This window comes from Astyanax mexicanus, chromosome 20 (genome assembly GCF_023375975.1).
Source record: "Astyanax mexicanus isolate ESR-SI-001 chromosome 20, AstMex3_surface, whole genome shotgun sequence".
NCBI lineage: Eukaryota > Metazoa > Chordata > Actinopteri > Characiformes > Acestrorhamphidae > Astyanax > Astyanax mexicanus.
The window spans coordinates 10,384,893-10,400,653 of NC_064427.1; the positions used below are offsets into that span (position 1 = coordinate 10,384,893).

Here is a 15,761-nt window from a genome sequence, read left to right on the forward strand (position 1 = left end):
TTTGACCTGCAGTCTTGCTCTTCATAACAGCATCTGCTAAATAAATATATGTAAAAATAGCATATATATATACAGCCAGTGGGAGTGCTTGACTCTTAACAACAGGGTTTGGTTAGACACTGCAGCATTTAGGTTGTGTGTGTTTGTGTGTGTATGTCTGTGCGGCAGTTATAGTCACGTTTCCACAGGAAGTTAATGCCACTTCCTCTTTTAACGAGTTAATTCACATACACACACGTGTTCTTAGGTTTAGTCTTTCATTTACACTCAAATTCATGGTTTGTTAACTCCAGTTTATTTTATCTGTTTTTTTTTTTTTTTGCAATTATCTAAAAATTTTCGTATTGCAGTCAAATTTTGTTAGCCAGTCTGTAAACCACTGTGACATCATATTATATTACTAAAATAATCTGATTTTCAGCATTCTTTTCTTCATATTATACATGGAGATATTGAGAGAGTTTTTTAATGTGTAATTAAAATATTTACATAAACATTTAAGTATTTATTATTTTATTTAGTTAACACATGCAGTTAATCTGGAAACTTAAACACTCGAGTGGTGATAACAATCGTGATTGTGAATCTTGATGGCATGTTTCCTCTTTTAAGCTGTTGAAGGTGGAATATGGAGCTACACTAGCATTTATTTTCTCCATTAAAACACTCACATTACAATATTCTAGTTGAAAAAGCATTAAATATTTTGTTTATCATTATTTTATCAATTCAATCACAGAATATTGTTGTGATTAATACAATCTAATAATACAAATACAAAAAAGTGTTTCTAACACTGATTCTTTTATTCACATTTATAATAATACCCATTATCAAAAGCTTAGTCTTAAGGAAGAAAAAGTGATTAATCGTGATTAATTAAAACATATATAATTTCATGCCAAAATATTGAACTGCATTTTTAATGTTTAAACATTACAATTACTGGACTAATCGGCTGCCTGTGCCCTAAGCTGCTGTGCACATTTATACTTTTGCGAAGCGGGAATGGGCGGGAACATGAGACTCAGTGGACCAATCACAGCTGCTGCTGTCTGTCATATGACATATAGTTTTATTCCTGGGCAGATGCGATGTAAGCTACAGCGTACAGAAAAGTATGAACTGGCCTTTAGTGTGAGAGAACAGGATTGTTCAACAAAATTAGTAGGCATGTTCGGCTCTAAGTCTGAATTCTGCAGATTTGGCAACATGTCAGATATTTATCAGAAGGAAATAAAATAACAATATCCATCTTTTCCATATTTATAATAATTGCCTTAATATACCGGTTACTTAAGTTACTCATGTTTGTTAAACATTTTTGAAAATATGCATCAATACAACTTTTCAACTGTTTATGATATTCATATTTGACTATTTAAGCACTTATTGTTGAGTCATTAAAGATAGGACAATTGTTTCTGTATTTTTTTTTTTAGTTATATTTTTATTTATGCTTATGTTTTTATTTACTCATTTTTTTATTGTTAGTATGACGCAAACTAAAACTCAATTATGTTGTATTCCCTTTAACTAAGAGTTAGATATCTAAACTTTGGTATAAATAACATAAATAAAAATAAAACACAGAGCTGAATAAATCTAACAGTGTCATTGGTGGGCCAGAAAGTTTTTGTTAAGCATGTAATTAGTCCTGAATGTCCTGAAATGAACTCATAAGAACAGAGCATGATGTTGGTTGTACAGAATGTAGGCCATGTGTATGTATCATGAGACATTTACTGTATGGCTCACTGTATGTGGGCAAAAACATTACTCACAGGATTAAAGGGAAGTGTACACACACACACACACACACACACACGCATATGCATAGTGTGGCCCCATTCCTGTCATTCCTCCGCTGCTTCTCTCTCTCTCTCTCTCTCTCTCTCTCTCTTTCCTCCCCACATAAGCCTGGCTGATATCAGGGGACACGCCGACGCACTGCAGGGACAGACACACACTTATCAACACACTACACACTCCCATAGGGACAACTCAATTCGTGTGTGTGTGTGTGTGTGTGTGTGTGCATGTGCATATGTGCCTGTTTCTTGTCCTGATAAAGCGACTGAGAGAGGGTGTGGTGGAGCTGTGTGTGAGAGAGTGTGTTGGGTGAAGATTAGAAAAGTGCAGGGCTATTTCTTTTTGAGGATTGGGAACTGCAGCTGTAGCTTTGGATGTTCGGAGATTAGAAGTGTAAAAAATTGTGGATATCATTCAATTACATACATTTTTACATCTAAAAAAATCTATTACAATGATATTTAATAAGGTGTGAACTCAATTCTGGAATAAATATGTTATGATAATATAAAATTAGCTAAAGAGTTTGTTCTTTTCTGTGATTTTATCATGGGTAAGGGGATGTAAATCAGTGTAGTGCAGGGGTGTCCAAACTACGGCCCGTGGGCCATTTGCGGCCCGTTTCCTTTTTTGGAGCGGCCCGCGAGGTATTTTAGTAATAGAATGAAAGTTGGCCCGCTGTTAAGCAGGTTTTTATAATGTGACATTCAGAGTTTGAACGCTATGTGTCAAAAACGGGCCTTAAAGCGGAGAGAGTGCGCAGCTGTAGCGCAGAAAAACGGGCCAAAGAGTGTAAAAGCAGAGAGGGTGCGCAGTTGCAGCGCAGAAAAACGGGCCAAAGAGTCTAAAAGCGGAGAGAGTGCGTAGTTGTAGTGCCGAAAAACAGGCCTAAGAGTCTAAAGGCGAAGAGAGTGCGCAGTTGTAGCACAGAAAAACAGGCCTAAGAGTCTAAAGGCGAAGAGAGTGCGCAGCTGTAGCGCAGAAAAACGGGCCAAAGAGTGTAAAAGCGGAGAGGGTGCGCAGTTGCAGCGCAGAAAAACGGGCCAAAGAGTCTAAAAGCGGAGAGAGTGCGTAGTTGTAGCTCAGAAAAACAGGCCTAAGAGTCTAAAGGCGAAGAGAGTGCGCAGTCGTAGCGCAGAAAAACGGGCCAAAGAGTTTACAAGGGGTGAGAATATTTAGTTGTAGCGCAGAAAAACAGGCCAAAGAGTCTAAAAGCCGAGAGAGTGCCCAGCTGTAGCGCAGAAAAACGGGCCAAAGATTCTAAAAGTTCATAATGAAATGGAACATCATTTAAAAAATCTTAGTTTACACAACACTGTCAAAGATAAATAAAAAAAAGTCAAGTAAAATGGTGTGTAAATGAAAGTAATCAGGAAAATGTATTATTTAAAGTGGTATATTTCATTATTTGTTTTATTACAGAGTCTGTAATAAAACAGAGTCTGACCAAAAGGACAAATATATTTCTCCTTTTGGTCCCTAACCAAAATGTTTGGACACCCCCGATGTAGTGCATTGTCCTGTGTGTGTATAGCTTTTCTAAACCTGCATACAGTATGATAAAGTACACAAATGTTTAATAAATTATGTAGCAATAACAATGTTTATAATTAAATTTGCAAAAAATGCAACCATTGTTCACTAAAGTATGACAAGATTTCTCCAATGAAAAGTAACTAGTAATAGAAACAGCTTCGTCAACTGTCTAGTCACATGAAACAGTAATGCACAAGATAAAATTTTAAATATATGAAGAAAATATGTCTTTATGAAAACAGGTCTTGCCACTAAAGGGTGTAAAAGTTCCCCAGCTACCCTACTTTTAGTGTAGTGTACCTTTTGGCACTCTAAATGTAAAGCTGCTTTAACACAAAACATTATAAAAAATGTGCTGCTGTGCTTTCAAACAGTGTTTTAAATGGAATGTGCAGCGCATATGTACACAAAGTAAACTGAGTCGTGCAGCTGCAAGCAGTGAACGCTGCACATAACGCGCATGTAAACAACATGGAGCAACAGATACAGCGTTTGTTCATAACTGTGGTACTTAGCATTATCTGGCTAATATAGCAGATTAAACTGCACCTTATCAGCAGTTTAGCTCAGATTAAATGTACATATTTGGTAGCTTGGTCGGATCACGTTCTCACCACAAGCGAACAACTCTATAGCAGACATCCCAAGTTGCAAAAGTTGATTTCAGGGAGATTAATTGTTTCAACAAATTGCCTGCCATCTATACGGTCTGTCAGCCAGACACTGTCCCCTTTGTTTAAACGAGAAACCTTGACAACTACAAATTAGAACTGCATCGTTTTTTTGGTCCGTCATCTGATTTTGACAATGGTCAAGTTTTAGTATGGGGGCTCGTGGTGAGTGCCTAAATCCTGCCATTTTTTGAGAAACAATAGCCCACACTGCTGGCGTGATGATCTGGAGAGTTATTATATGCAACAATCAGTCACCCCTAGTAGTGGTCAGATGAGGAAAAAGTACTAAAAAAATTGTAATTAAGTAAAAGTACCTTTACTTTGCTAAAATTCTACTCAAGTAAAAGTAAAAGTACCCATCTAAAAATCTACTTGAGTAAAAGTAAAAAAGTACTCAATTTAAAATTTACTTTGAGTAAAAGTTACATAGTTACTTTTATTTATTTGATGTAAAAAAGTACAAATCATAAATTAAATTTTTATTTAATTAAATAATTTGGACCTTTCAGGCAGTATTTGTTCAGACCACCGCATAAAACATTTTCAAGAACAAGTGACATAGGTTTCTATGATCCATTTTTGTCTTTACTGTTAAAAAAGTTAAAAGGTTATGGTCATTTATGTGACTATAAACCGTATTTTTATAGTTTTACAGTTTTTGTAAAAAAAATTGTTTTACAGTAACTTGCCATTGCTATGCTTTATCTGCTATTTACATGTTTGTTTAACATCCAAGCAGATGTTCCTAATAAAAACTAAAGGAATTATAATGAAAAACGTGAAAACATACAAATAAAATGTTGGTCGGTGCATGTGCAGTGCCGTAAAGAAGCACATATTTTTTTAATTCAGACAATTTGTTTTTTTTTTCCCCAGCATTTAATTATTTACTCAGTAACGGGGAGTTTTCCAATGTAGCGAAGTAAATTACTTGTGTCAAAATGTACTTTAGTAAAAGTAAAATTACCTATTTAAAAAAAACTACTTTAAAAATTACAAATTACTCATAAAATCTACTTAATTACAGTAATGTGAGTAAATGTAATTCGTTACTTTCCACCTCTGGTAGTGATATGAGGGATACTAACAGCTCAGTGATATGTGTGTTGTATCTCATGGCAGAGCTTCCGGCTGACATTTTTCAGCAGGATAATGCTCACCCACACATAACAAGTGTTTGCCAGAAATGTCTTTGATAGATTGCAACACTTTCTTGGACTGTCTGCTCACCATATTTATTGCCAAATGAGCATAAACTAAATTTCAGCTGGCAAAAGTTCATGGTGCATAATTTTCATGTCAATGAGTGTATAATATAAGTGCAGTGCAGCCTCGTTCTGATGGTAAATGCTGTGCTTTAATATCAGTTGTGGCAAGAGCTACTTTTCGGTCAATTAATATTATTTTACGATTGTTAAAGAGATGTCCTTACACATCTTGTTTTCTGCTTTCGGGCTGAACTTGTTAATACAAATGTCTTAAATTTTTTTTTTTAATCATGGGGTGTTCTATTAATTTTTCACATGAGTGTATATGCATATCTAGGCCTATTCTTGTCTGTCGCTTTCTGTTTCAGCTGTTTGCGTCTCAGCCCTTCCAGCTCCAACACAACACACACTCTGCTACTCAAACCAAAACAATGGCTCACTGTTAAATACCTCTCTCTCTCTCTGTCTCTCTTTCTCTCTCTCTCAGGCTGAAGTTGTGCTGTCTCTGTTCTGCACTGGAGGGATTCCCGCGTGCGTTAGTGTGGTGAGCAGTTTGTTCATTGATTGGAAGCTGTTGCATCAGTTTGCTGTAAAATGTCCAAAATGTGTTGTCATCCACAAGAATACCCTATTTGTGTGTGTTTGTGTGTGTCTGTGTGGGTGTGTGTGCTGCCCCAGGCTGGATGTATCACGGAGCAGAGCAGTATTCTGGGCGGTACTCATGGGACTCCTTCCCCTCCAATAGCTCCAGCAGAGCAGCATGGGCACCAAGCTCCAGCCGCAACTGGGCTGCTCCATCCAGGTTCGCTCTCATACTGGTTTTAAGGTTCTACATATTAAAACTTCTTCACGACTACACAGTTGTATATTATATGGACAAAAGTATTGGGACACAGATGTGGGAATGTGAGATTTAATATATTGTTACGTATTTTTATGAGGTTACACTCATGGTGTTTTGTGTGATATAATCAGAGGTAGAAAAAGTACTGAAAAATTGTAATTAAGTAAAAGTACCTTTACTTTGCTAAAATTCTACTCAAGTAAAAGTAAAAGTACCCATCTAAAAATCTACTCGGGCAAAATTAAAAAAGTGCTCAATTTAAAATATACTTTGAGTAAAAGTTACATAGTTACTTTTAATTATTTGATGTAAAAAAGGAAATAAATTAAATTGTTTTTAATGAACTATTATTCCACATAATAATTTGGATCTTTCAGGCAGTATTTGTTCAGACTACCCCATAAAACAAGTGGCATAGGTTTCGATGATCCATTTCTTTTCTTTACTATTAAAAAGTTATGGTAATATAGGTGACTATAAACTGTATTTTTATAGTTTTACAGTTCATTATTATTTTTTAACTTGCCATTGCTATGCTTTAACTGCTATTTACATCTTTTTTTTTAACATTTAAGCAGATTGTTTAATTATAAAAATACTTACCACCACATGCTTTCTCAGGTTTGATGTGGAAGTCTTGAAAGCTAACAGCATTTTTTTACTCAGTAATTGGGAGTTTTCCAATGTAGCAAAGGAAATTACTTGTGTCAAAATGTACTTGAGTAAAAGTAAAATTACCTATTTTAAAAACTACTTTAAAAATTACAAATTACTCATAAAAGCTACTCAATTACAGTAATGTGAGTAAATGTAATTCATTACTTTCCACCTCTGGATATAATCAAGTTACTCTCCCTCAATTACTCAGTCATGTTTTGTTTCTCTCTCTCAACAGAGCAGACACTTCTCATTGGTCTTAAAACAATTCTTACAACCACAATTCTGATGACTAGCAGCATTACTTTGATATGCCTAACAAAAACTAGAGATTAAATATGATAATTAAAAGGCACACTAATCAATGAACGTCTATTTTCTGGTCTGTTTTTCATACATAAGGCGCATTTTAAGCCACACTAGTAAGGAGCAAGGGTGTTGCCATGTTTCCCTTCTAATTCAGCAGGTTTCACTGCGCCTAAGTAAACAAAACCGTAATCCTTAAAAAACATTTTCTTTTAAAGTCAAACGAGCGCTAAATGTTAATCTTCACAGATTTCTCTCCTAAAAAACTGTTTATTTTATTGAGTAAAGTACTTCCGCTTACTTACAGTAAGTTAAAATTTCCAGTATTTTAGCATGATTAGCAGCAGCGCTAGCCACGGTTAGCAGCAGTGTCAGCTGTGTTTAGCACTAGTAAATGCCGCCCGATAGCGCTACACTGAGAAACCCTAAGTGTCCTGGTAACCCAGGAAACTACCAGCTAGCACTTTGTCTCACGTAGCTTGTTTTAACACGATAAACGCGCAGCCTGCAGTACAATATACTTACCTTTAAATAGTGAAAAAGCTAGCGCTGCAGTTAGCAGCTAATGCTATTACTGCTCCAGCCTTGGTGCTGGAAAAACGTCACTGAAACTGCTGTATAATGCTGTACTTCAGCAGAGTGGCTTTACTGCTCCTTAATACCTGACTGGTAAAGTTTATACATTAGGCACACCGATGGCACACTGATGATTTTTGGATAAATTAAAGCATTTCAAGTGCTCTTATAGTGCAGAAAATATGGTATGTTCTTTAAATTTATTTCTATTGTGAATATGCTATTTTTATGTAAATTTGTGCCCTTTAATATATGCCTATGTGGGCAAAGCAGACAGGAACAAAGATTAGAAATGAATGTTTTAATCTGCTCAATGTTGAGAAAAGACAGCTCCAGAAAAAAATAAGAGACCACAAATTATCTGTTTATCTGATTGAACTATTTTAGGTATATTTGCTTCGTAAAATAAACATTATTGTTTTATTCTATAAACTACTTTTTTCTGGAGCAGTGTCCGTGTTCCCTGTTTTCATTTGAGGAAATTGGCAGCCCTACTCTAAACATGGAAATGGTTTATGATGTGGTCACATGGTCATTTTCTCAAGTGATTTGTCAAATGCTTACCAGTCTAATCTCAATTACGAATACATAAAGTTGCAGGAAATTTCATCATGTGCCAAAGCCAGGACTGTAATAATAATAATAATAAACACGGTACTCTGCTGCAGAGGAACTGTGCTTTTTTATGATGTGGGGAGTAAGTGCCCATTTACTTCATTCTGTTAATTTGTTGTGTTTACAATTTATTATTTTTCTGAGTGGGAATTGCCCCCCACCCTTTTCTCAGACTGAAAAAAGGGTGGCAAACAGGGAAAGAAACCGCTATACATTAACTATTGTATTGTCCTAAGAGGACATTGGCACAATGCAGCATTAAGAATGGAATAGAGGGCTTACACTATTAATCCAAGTATTACAATGAATACATTAAACTACACACACAACTTGTCTGGTCCCTGTTGACAAGTTTTGCCAATAGAATAGGACTCTCTGCTGCAAATAAACAAGATGAACCAGTTGGCACATTGCCTAACGCCTGTTGTGAGCTAGAGGAGTATCACTGTGTGTACCTGTTTTCTCTGGAATGTTAATGCTTTTGAGACTGAATGCCTTCCAATTCTCACAGCAATATATGGTCCAACATCTATTAGAAAACCTTTTCCAGACAGTAGAGACAGTTACTCCAACAAAAGCAGAATAAACCCCCTCATTTTAATATTCTTATTTCATAAGAAACAATGAATGTATTAGAATGAATGTTCCAATATTATGTTCATATAATGTATATGTATATATGTGTGTGGAATGTGAGGTGTTTTTAGTGTACTGTAATTAATGAACAATATGAGAGAGAGAGCACAATTTGACTCTACTGTAGAGAGTTCCTAACATGATATAACGTGATATTAAATTATATGTATATTATATTATATTGTCTGCTTAATTGATGTATTGATTCGTCCATTCTGCTGATTCTCCCTTCCTCCACAGGGCCAGTGGAGGAGTGTACCAGCCCCAACACCCAGGCCTGAACCACACATCAGGAAGAAACCATCATAAAGCTTATAACAACAGGTCAGTCAAAAACAACCCCGCCCACTCGTGCCTTTCTTCTCCTGTCACAGTGCTGAATTCTCCCTAATACTATATTTAGTTGTCATTTGATGTGATTTAAACTTAAATCATACCATATTTTTCACACTATAAGGCACACTATCAATAAACGTCTATTTTCTGCTCTATTTTCATACATAAGGCACACCAGATTATAAGCCACATTTTGTGACATTAGTGAGGAACAGGGGTGTTGCCATATTTTCCTCCCAATTCAGCAGGTCTCGCTGCTGGCTGGTGACACCTGTATAGCTTAGCTAAGTTAAGTAAACAAAATTGTAATTCCTAAAATGCTGCTCCAGCAGTGCTAGCCATGGTTAGCAGCAGGCTACAGGCTGATAATACTCACCTCTAAATGGCAAAAAGAGATAGCGCAGTTAGCAGATAATGCTAATGTTGCTTCAGCAGTGCTAGCCAGGGTTAGCAGCAGGTTACAGGCTGATAATACTCACCTCTGAACAGCAAAAGAGCTAGCATGGTTAGCGGGTGATGCAAATGCTGCTCCACCAATGCTAGCCGGGGTTAGCAGCAGACTACAGGCCGATAATACTCATCTCTGACTGACGAATGAAATAGAGCTTATACTGCTCCAGTCTTGCTGCCTCAGGCTAATCTGAAACTACTGTGTTACCCTGTACTTCGGCAGAGTGGCTTTACTGCTCCTTACAACCTGACTGGTAAAATTCATACATAAGGCGCACCGGATTATAAGTAGCACTGACAATTTTTGAGAAAATTAAAGGATTTTAAGTGCACCTTATATTGTGAAAAAAAACTAATTTTACATACAGGGGTTGGACAATGAAACTGAAACACCTGTCATTTTAGTGTGCGAGTTGTCATGGCTAAATTGGAGCAGCCTGGTGGCCAATCTTCATTAATTGCACATTGCACCAGTAAGAGCAGAGTGTGAAGGTTTAGTTAACAGGGTAAGAGCACAGTTTTGCTCAAAATATTATAACGGACAAACCTTTATGGGTGACATACCAGAGTTCAAAAGAGGACAAATTGTTGGTGCACGTCTTGCTGGCACATCTGTTACCAAGACATCAAGTCTTTGTGATGTATCAAGAGCCACGGTATCCAGGGTAATGTCAGCATACCACCAAGAAGAAAAATATATATATATGATATATGTCATATATATATATGACTTGTATTACACAAGTTTAAGTTAGTCTTAAATTAAAAAAAAAAAAATGTAAACACCAGATAATATTACAGCTTCAGTTTAATTGTGTTAGCAGCAGTGGGGGTGAGCTGAATGTTGTGTGTGTATTGTTATGACCAGACCTCCAGAGTTGAGCAGGGACAGAGCTCATGGTCAGCACAGAGAACGAGGCCCCGGGAGGGACAGATCAGCCCCACGTCCCTGGGTTCCAAACCACCAGAACCCGGATCGGGCCGCTGTTAATGGCTACAGCTCAGGGTGCGGAGGAACCGGCTCCAACAGCAACAATCACGCTAACCAGCCTCAGAAGGTACGAAAAATACCGTTTATTAAATACTCTGAAGCTGCAGATACTAAAACAATGTTTCTTTGTGTCCCTCAGTATGGAGGCCCTCACCAGCAGCAGCAGCGCCCCCCGCAGGCACAAGGAGAGAGATGGAGTCCAACGTCCCCATCCCGGCCCTTCCAGAACCCTTCACTCAAGCGGCCGCCGCCCCCACACAGTGACTCAGCCCCCCACCGAAACCCCTCACCGTCCAGAGATGACTGCCCCAGCAAGAGGAGCAAAAGCAACAGCTCACACCAGGTCAGAACCTACTAGGATCTATATTATACAGTATAAGTGTTTTCAGCACCCTCTGCTGGTTAGGCCAATGAAAGGCAGCGCTAAATTTACCTTTTGTGTTTTGTTCTCCAGGATTTCCCTTCTAGAATGAAACATCCTATGAACCGTCCACCTATGTCCCAACCTAATCCTCGCAACTGGAGTCCCCCCTATAGGAATGCTGCCCCCTGGAGTCAGACAAATAAGGGACATTCTCCTTCTCGCTACCAGGTTAAACTTTTTTTTTGTTTTTAAACTTTAGCCATGTTTCCCTCTTTATATCATTAGAGGTTGCTAGCATTTTTCTTATTATTATGATTCTTAATTTCTTCTTCTTCCATGTACATAAGGATGTAGAGAAGTCATCTAAACTCCAAATTTGATAAATTGGTGCAGTAATTTAACCCCTATTCGAAAAAATATCTGTTTTGTATTTAGGTCAATATCTTACCAACTGTGCCATCTAGAATCAAAAGTTTTTATTGTAACTTATTCTGGCAAGTTTTCTACATCAAAGAGTCTTTTGAAGTTTTTAGCTCCGCCCTCTCATTTACCAGTGCCATATTTAGCAAAGTCTACAAATATTTTTTTTACTGTTTTGTGGATATTTGATTATATCCCATATGACTTTGAGGTTAAATCAATTAATTTGATTAATCAATTTCTGTTTTAAGGCATTTTTTTTAATGGGATAATCAAAATAGTACATCTTTACATATAGAAGCTTCCAGAGGGAATCTCAGTAGATTGGCATTATTCATTTATAAGAACTCTTTTACGTGGCAGTTATATTGCAGTCATATTTTAACCTTTTTTTTCTTACCTGAAATATAAGGAGGTTATGTTTGGACCGTGTTTAATAAAAAAGTTGCATGTAAGGATGAAGGGGGCTGCTTACTACTGATGTTAAAAAATGTTAGAAATTAATGTAAAGGAAATAATAGCTTGTGCATCACTTTAAATGCTAGTGGCTTCTCTGTAAAACATGTGCCTTTAAACTGCAAGGTTGTGGGTTTGATCTCAATCTTTGCAATGTGGAACATCTCTATGAAAGTACATCAACGTTATTTAAATGCACAAGACTACTGAGAAGTGCTTGGACCCAGACGATTGCCACTTGCTGTTATATTTTTCATTTTTAACTGCTTTATTATACTTGTGTCATATCATTAATCAAATCCTTAGTAAAATCCTTTTTAAGCTGTTAAAGATGGAACAGCACACACACACACACACACTCCATAAACAGTTTGAATAATCTTAATCAGTCATGCATTTAATGAAGTACCTTCCACTCTATCCCTGTATCATCAGGAATCCAGTCAGTCCAGCAACAGAGATCATTCCCACAGGACTCATCCCACCTCCCCTGCGCTCAGCGGCCCCAGCCAGGCTTTTCCAAAACAAGGCCACACCCACCACCCCAGAGACCATCCGGGCCTCCGTGGAACCAAAGGGGACTGGGGGCGTTCTGCTCCCCCCTCACCAGCAGACTTCACCAGAGTGCCTTACAGCCCCCAGCACCAGCCCCCAGCGTCCACACACAGGCACCCGGACAGCAGGTCCAGCAGTGTGAAAGCGGTGTCACCCACGCTGGCCTGGAAAGCCCAGGAACGCCCGGCTAGACAAGACAGCGTGAGTGCCCTAAAACCTTTCTTCACAATCCTTTTACAAAACATTTCACACTGAAATTTAATTTTTACACTAAAAATAGCTGATCATCTCATCTTCCTCTGTATCTTGAGGTAAATGTCCTTATTACTATCTAGTGTACCAACAGAGACGGGCTGGGACCAAAAAACAGCCCTGGACTTTATCCCAAATAGGCCCACCACATCTCTGGGGGCTATTGTTGATTATAGCTACACTATGTGATTGTTTCTACCAATACCCTTCAAATTGTACTCCGACATATGTGTGTGTGAAAGACTGAAAATGTGCTGAATAACAATATTTTGGTTAAATTGTCTTTTTTATAACTTTATCATTCTGTAACATCCTGCACGTCATATCTGAAAATATCTCACCAAAATATTTTCGGATTAACGTGTTAACAAAACTAATTGTTTATTGGTTTATTGGTTACTGATAAGATGATTTTGGTTGATCGCAGTACTTAAATAATAGCATTTATAAAAGAAAGAGAAATCAGATTTGAACGAATTTTAAATCAAAATCTCAGAAAGGTCAACATTTTACCATGTCGAGGTTTTCCTAGATCCCATCATATATAATAGTAAGTAACCTGTTTGACACATTTTATAGTTGTAATTTTATGTTGCTCTTTTGTTAGCTTATATATAAGCCTGACAAATAGACTTAAAACTTGTTTATTAGTAATTTTCACAATGCAACGCTGCTGTGATTAATTATGATACTAACCGACTTTTGTAATAATCCACCTTCAAACAACAGTAAAGTTTGTATGTAGACTATGTTCCACATAGAAAACCTCGTAAATACAAAAGATGAAAACTTTTCCCCTCCTCACACATTTGGTTGAGAATAGAGTTTTCTCCCTTGTTTGTAAAGAAAGTTTTGTGAGCTTTTTACATTTTGATGCATTTTCTGGAACTTGTCTTTTTATTCTTCTATTTTTTTTTCACTCACCTTTCTCTTTATGCTTTCTGCTATATTTCTATTAAAACTAATGATTCGCTCACTCTTGTCTATTGGCTTTTTTTTGCTTGATAAATTGACAAATTATTGAATTAGTGCCCCCTGATGCTGTTAGTAGACTCTAAATGTTGGTTATTGGACAGGGTCAATGGCTGTGAACTGGCCAATCGTTCTAGACTATTCCAGAATGCACAGAATGCCAGTCCGCCCCTGTGTACCAATTTTCATAATGCTGTGTATTTACATTTTTCATTAGGAGACTAGGCGCTCTGGACCGGGTCAGGATGGCCGACAGCAGCCACAGGGAATGAAAGAGGAAGAGAAGCGGCATGGCACCTCTAAACACACCCAGAGAGACCACTGCAAGCGGCGAAGTCCACCTACAGAGGCCTGTACTGTCTCTCCAAGCCCTGAAACTGGTTCTGATTCTCAGAAGACTGAGGGAAAAAAGAGCAAACTCTCCAAACACCAGAGTCCATCTAAGTATGTCCACTCCAGCTCCTCCACCCACAGCAACCAGGAGAGCCCAATAAGCAGGCAGGATGTGGATGTGCTCAAACATAGCCAATCCAAAAAGAGACACAGGGAGCGTGAGAGGAGGAAAGAAAGGAAAGGCGAGGAAGCGAGGGAGAGGATGCTGAGGAAACTGGAGGCAAAGAAGAAGAAAAAGGAACGAGAAGAAGGAAGAAGTCATCGGGAAAAGAAAGGGGTGCATAGAAAAGAAGAGATGGGGTTGGGACAGAGGGAGAGAAAAGTTAAAGATGGCAAGAAAAAAGAGAGGAAAGCAGAGAAGGATGGCAAGAAAAGAGAGAAAGACCGCATTAGAAGACACACGTCTACCCAAAATCCATTATCAGGCTCTCTAATGAACCATCCTGTTTCAGCCTCTTCTGAGTCTGCTCCATCTCCCCCTCTCTCACACACTCCACTGTCATCTCCAGCCCACGAATATGTAGAGAACAGAGAAGAGGAGGAGAGCAGCTGCCATTCCGACTCTTCACACACCTCAGGGTCCGACGCACCCTCCTCCACCCCTCCAGCCAATCAGAGCCATTCTCCACCACATCCATCAAAAAACACTGCCAATAGTATGACCTCAGACAGTGACGACAGCCTGACTTCCTCAGAGCCTAAGAGTCTAAACACCAGCAGCTTCAAGAGGCCTCAAGAGGAGCAGCCTGACCTCAACGTTTTTACCTCCAATCCACCTGCTAGCAGTGAGCAGCCTGATCCTAAAGCAGCATTTAATGAACCCACTGCTGGTTTCGAGAAGAACGTTCCCCTACAGGCTGAGCCAAGGCCCCAGCGCGCTCCAGACCTGTTACCCGCCCATGGCACCTATACGGATGAGCATCTGCGTCTGGATCCCTCCGCCAGCCCTCCTGTCCTGAGCTGGCAGGGCTCCCCTGTCTCAGACCTCAGCGAGGAAGAAGAAGATATCATGATGAGAAGGCCAGTGCTCCAGCCCAGCCCTACACACACCTCTCCAATCCGAGAGCCAGAAGAGACCTGGAAAGAATCTGGTGAGTCCAGGAGGGGCTAGCTTGTTATCATTTTCTAGGCCAGCCGATTATTACAGGCTTTAAACAACATTACATAGCAGTTGCTGAGAACTTAATAATGCATACTGAACAAAAAGCCTTACAATTATCAACTAAACAGGAGTTATCACACTTGCCCCAGAAAGGACAGAGGAGGGGATTATTATTGCTGGTTTAATTTCCTACACAAGAACTCTGACTTGATGTTGAGCGTGCACAGCACACCTGCGGTGCCAAGATGGCAATGAACGACTGACGCTTGACTGTTATCAGGGTTTAAATCAGTCAGTGGCACACCTGTGTTTTCTGTTGCCAACATAGCAATACGCCACAGATTTACCTGAACACACCTCACTTTCAGACCACCACACCCATCAATCAGTGTTGATATATTCACAAGAGCCTTTGCTATTTAAACAATGCAGGCGAAAGTCATGAAAATAGACTGTTAACTGGGTGTAAGATATCAATTAGCATCACAGCATGCCTGGCACAGGGTGTAAGATACGGCCCCATATGTTAATAACAGTAAATGTATGGCCATTTACTGCATTTCACAGTGCAGGAGATGTATCCATATGAAACGATTTTTATCAAAG

General features: G+C 38.6%; 1 protein-coding gene and 1 long non-coding RNA gene across 5 annotated transcripts in view; both read left to right on the forward strand.

The window, feature by feature from the left end:
• The window catches only part of kdm6bb (lysine (K)-specific demethylase 6B, b), a 79,523-nt gene that overhangs the window by 43,119 nt on the left and 20,643 nt on the right, over nt 1-15,761 (forward strand). For all 4 annotated transcript variants that reach the window (XM_022667232.2, XM_007236047.4, XM_007236046.4 and 1 more), the window contains 8 exons: nt 5,718-5,774; nt 5,909-6,032; nt 9,105-9,188; nt 10,519-10,708; nt 10,781-10,984; nt 11,096-11,233; nt 12,317-12,637; nt 13,878-15,144. In XM_022667232.2, coding sequence (XP_022522953.2) covers nt 5,914-6,032; nt 9,105-9,188; nt 10,519-10,708; nt 10,781-10,984; nt 11,096-11,233; nt 12,317-12,637; nt 13,878-15,144 — 2,323 coding nt within the window. In that variant the 5' untranslated portion in view covers nt 5,718-5,774; nt 5,909-5,913. The remainder of the gene's footprint in view (nt 1-5,717; nt 5,775-5,908; nt 6,033-9,104; nt 9,189-10,518; nt 10,709-10,780; nt 10,985-11,095; nt 11,234-12,316; nt 12,638-13,877; nt 15,145-15,761) is intronic.
• Nucleotides 1-15,761, forward strand: part of LOC125784791 (uncharacterized) — an 83,814-nt gene that overhangs the window by 29,921 nt on the left and 38,132 nt on the right. The window lies entirely within an intron of this gene.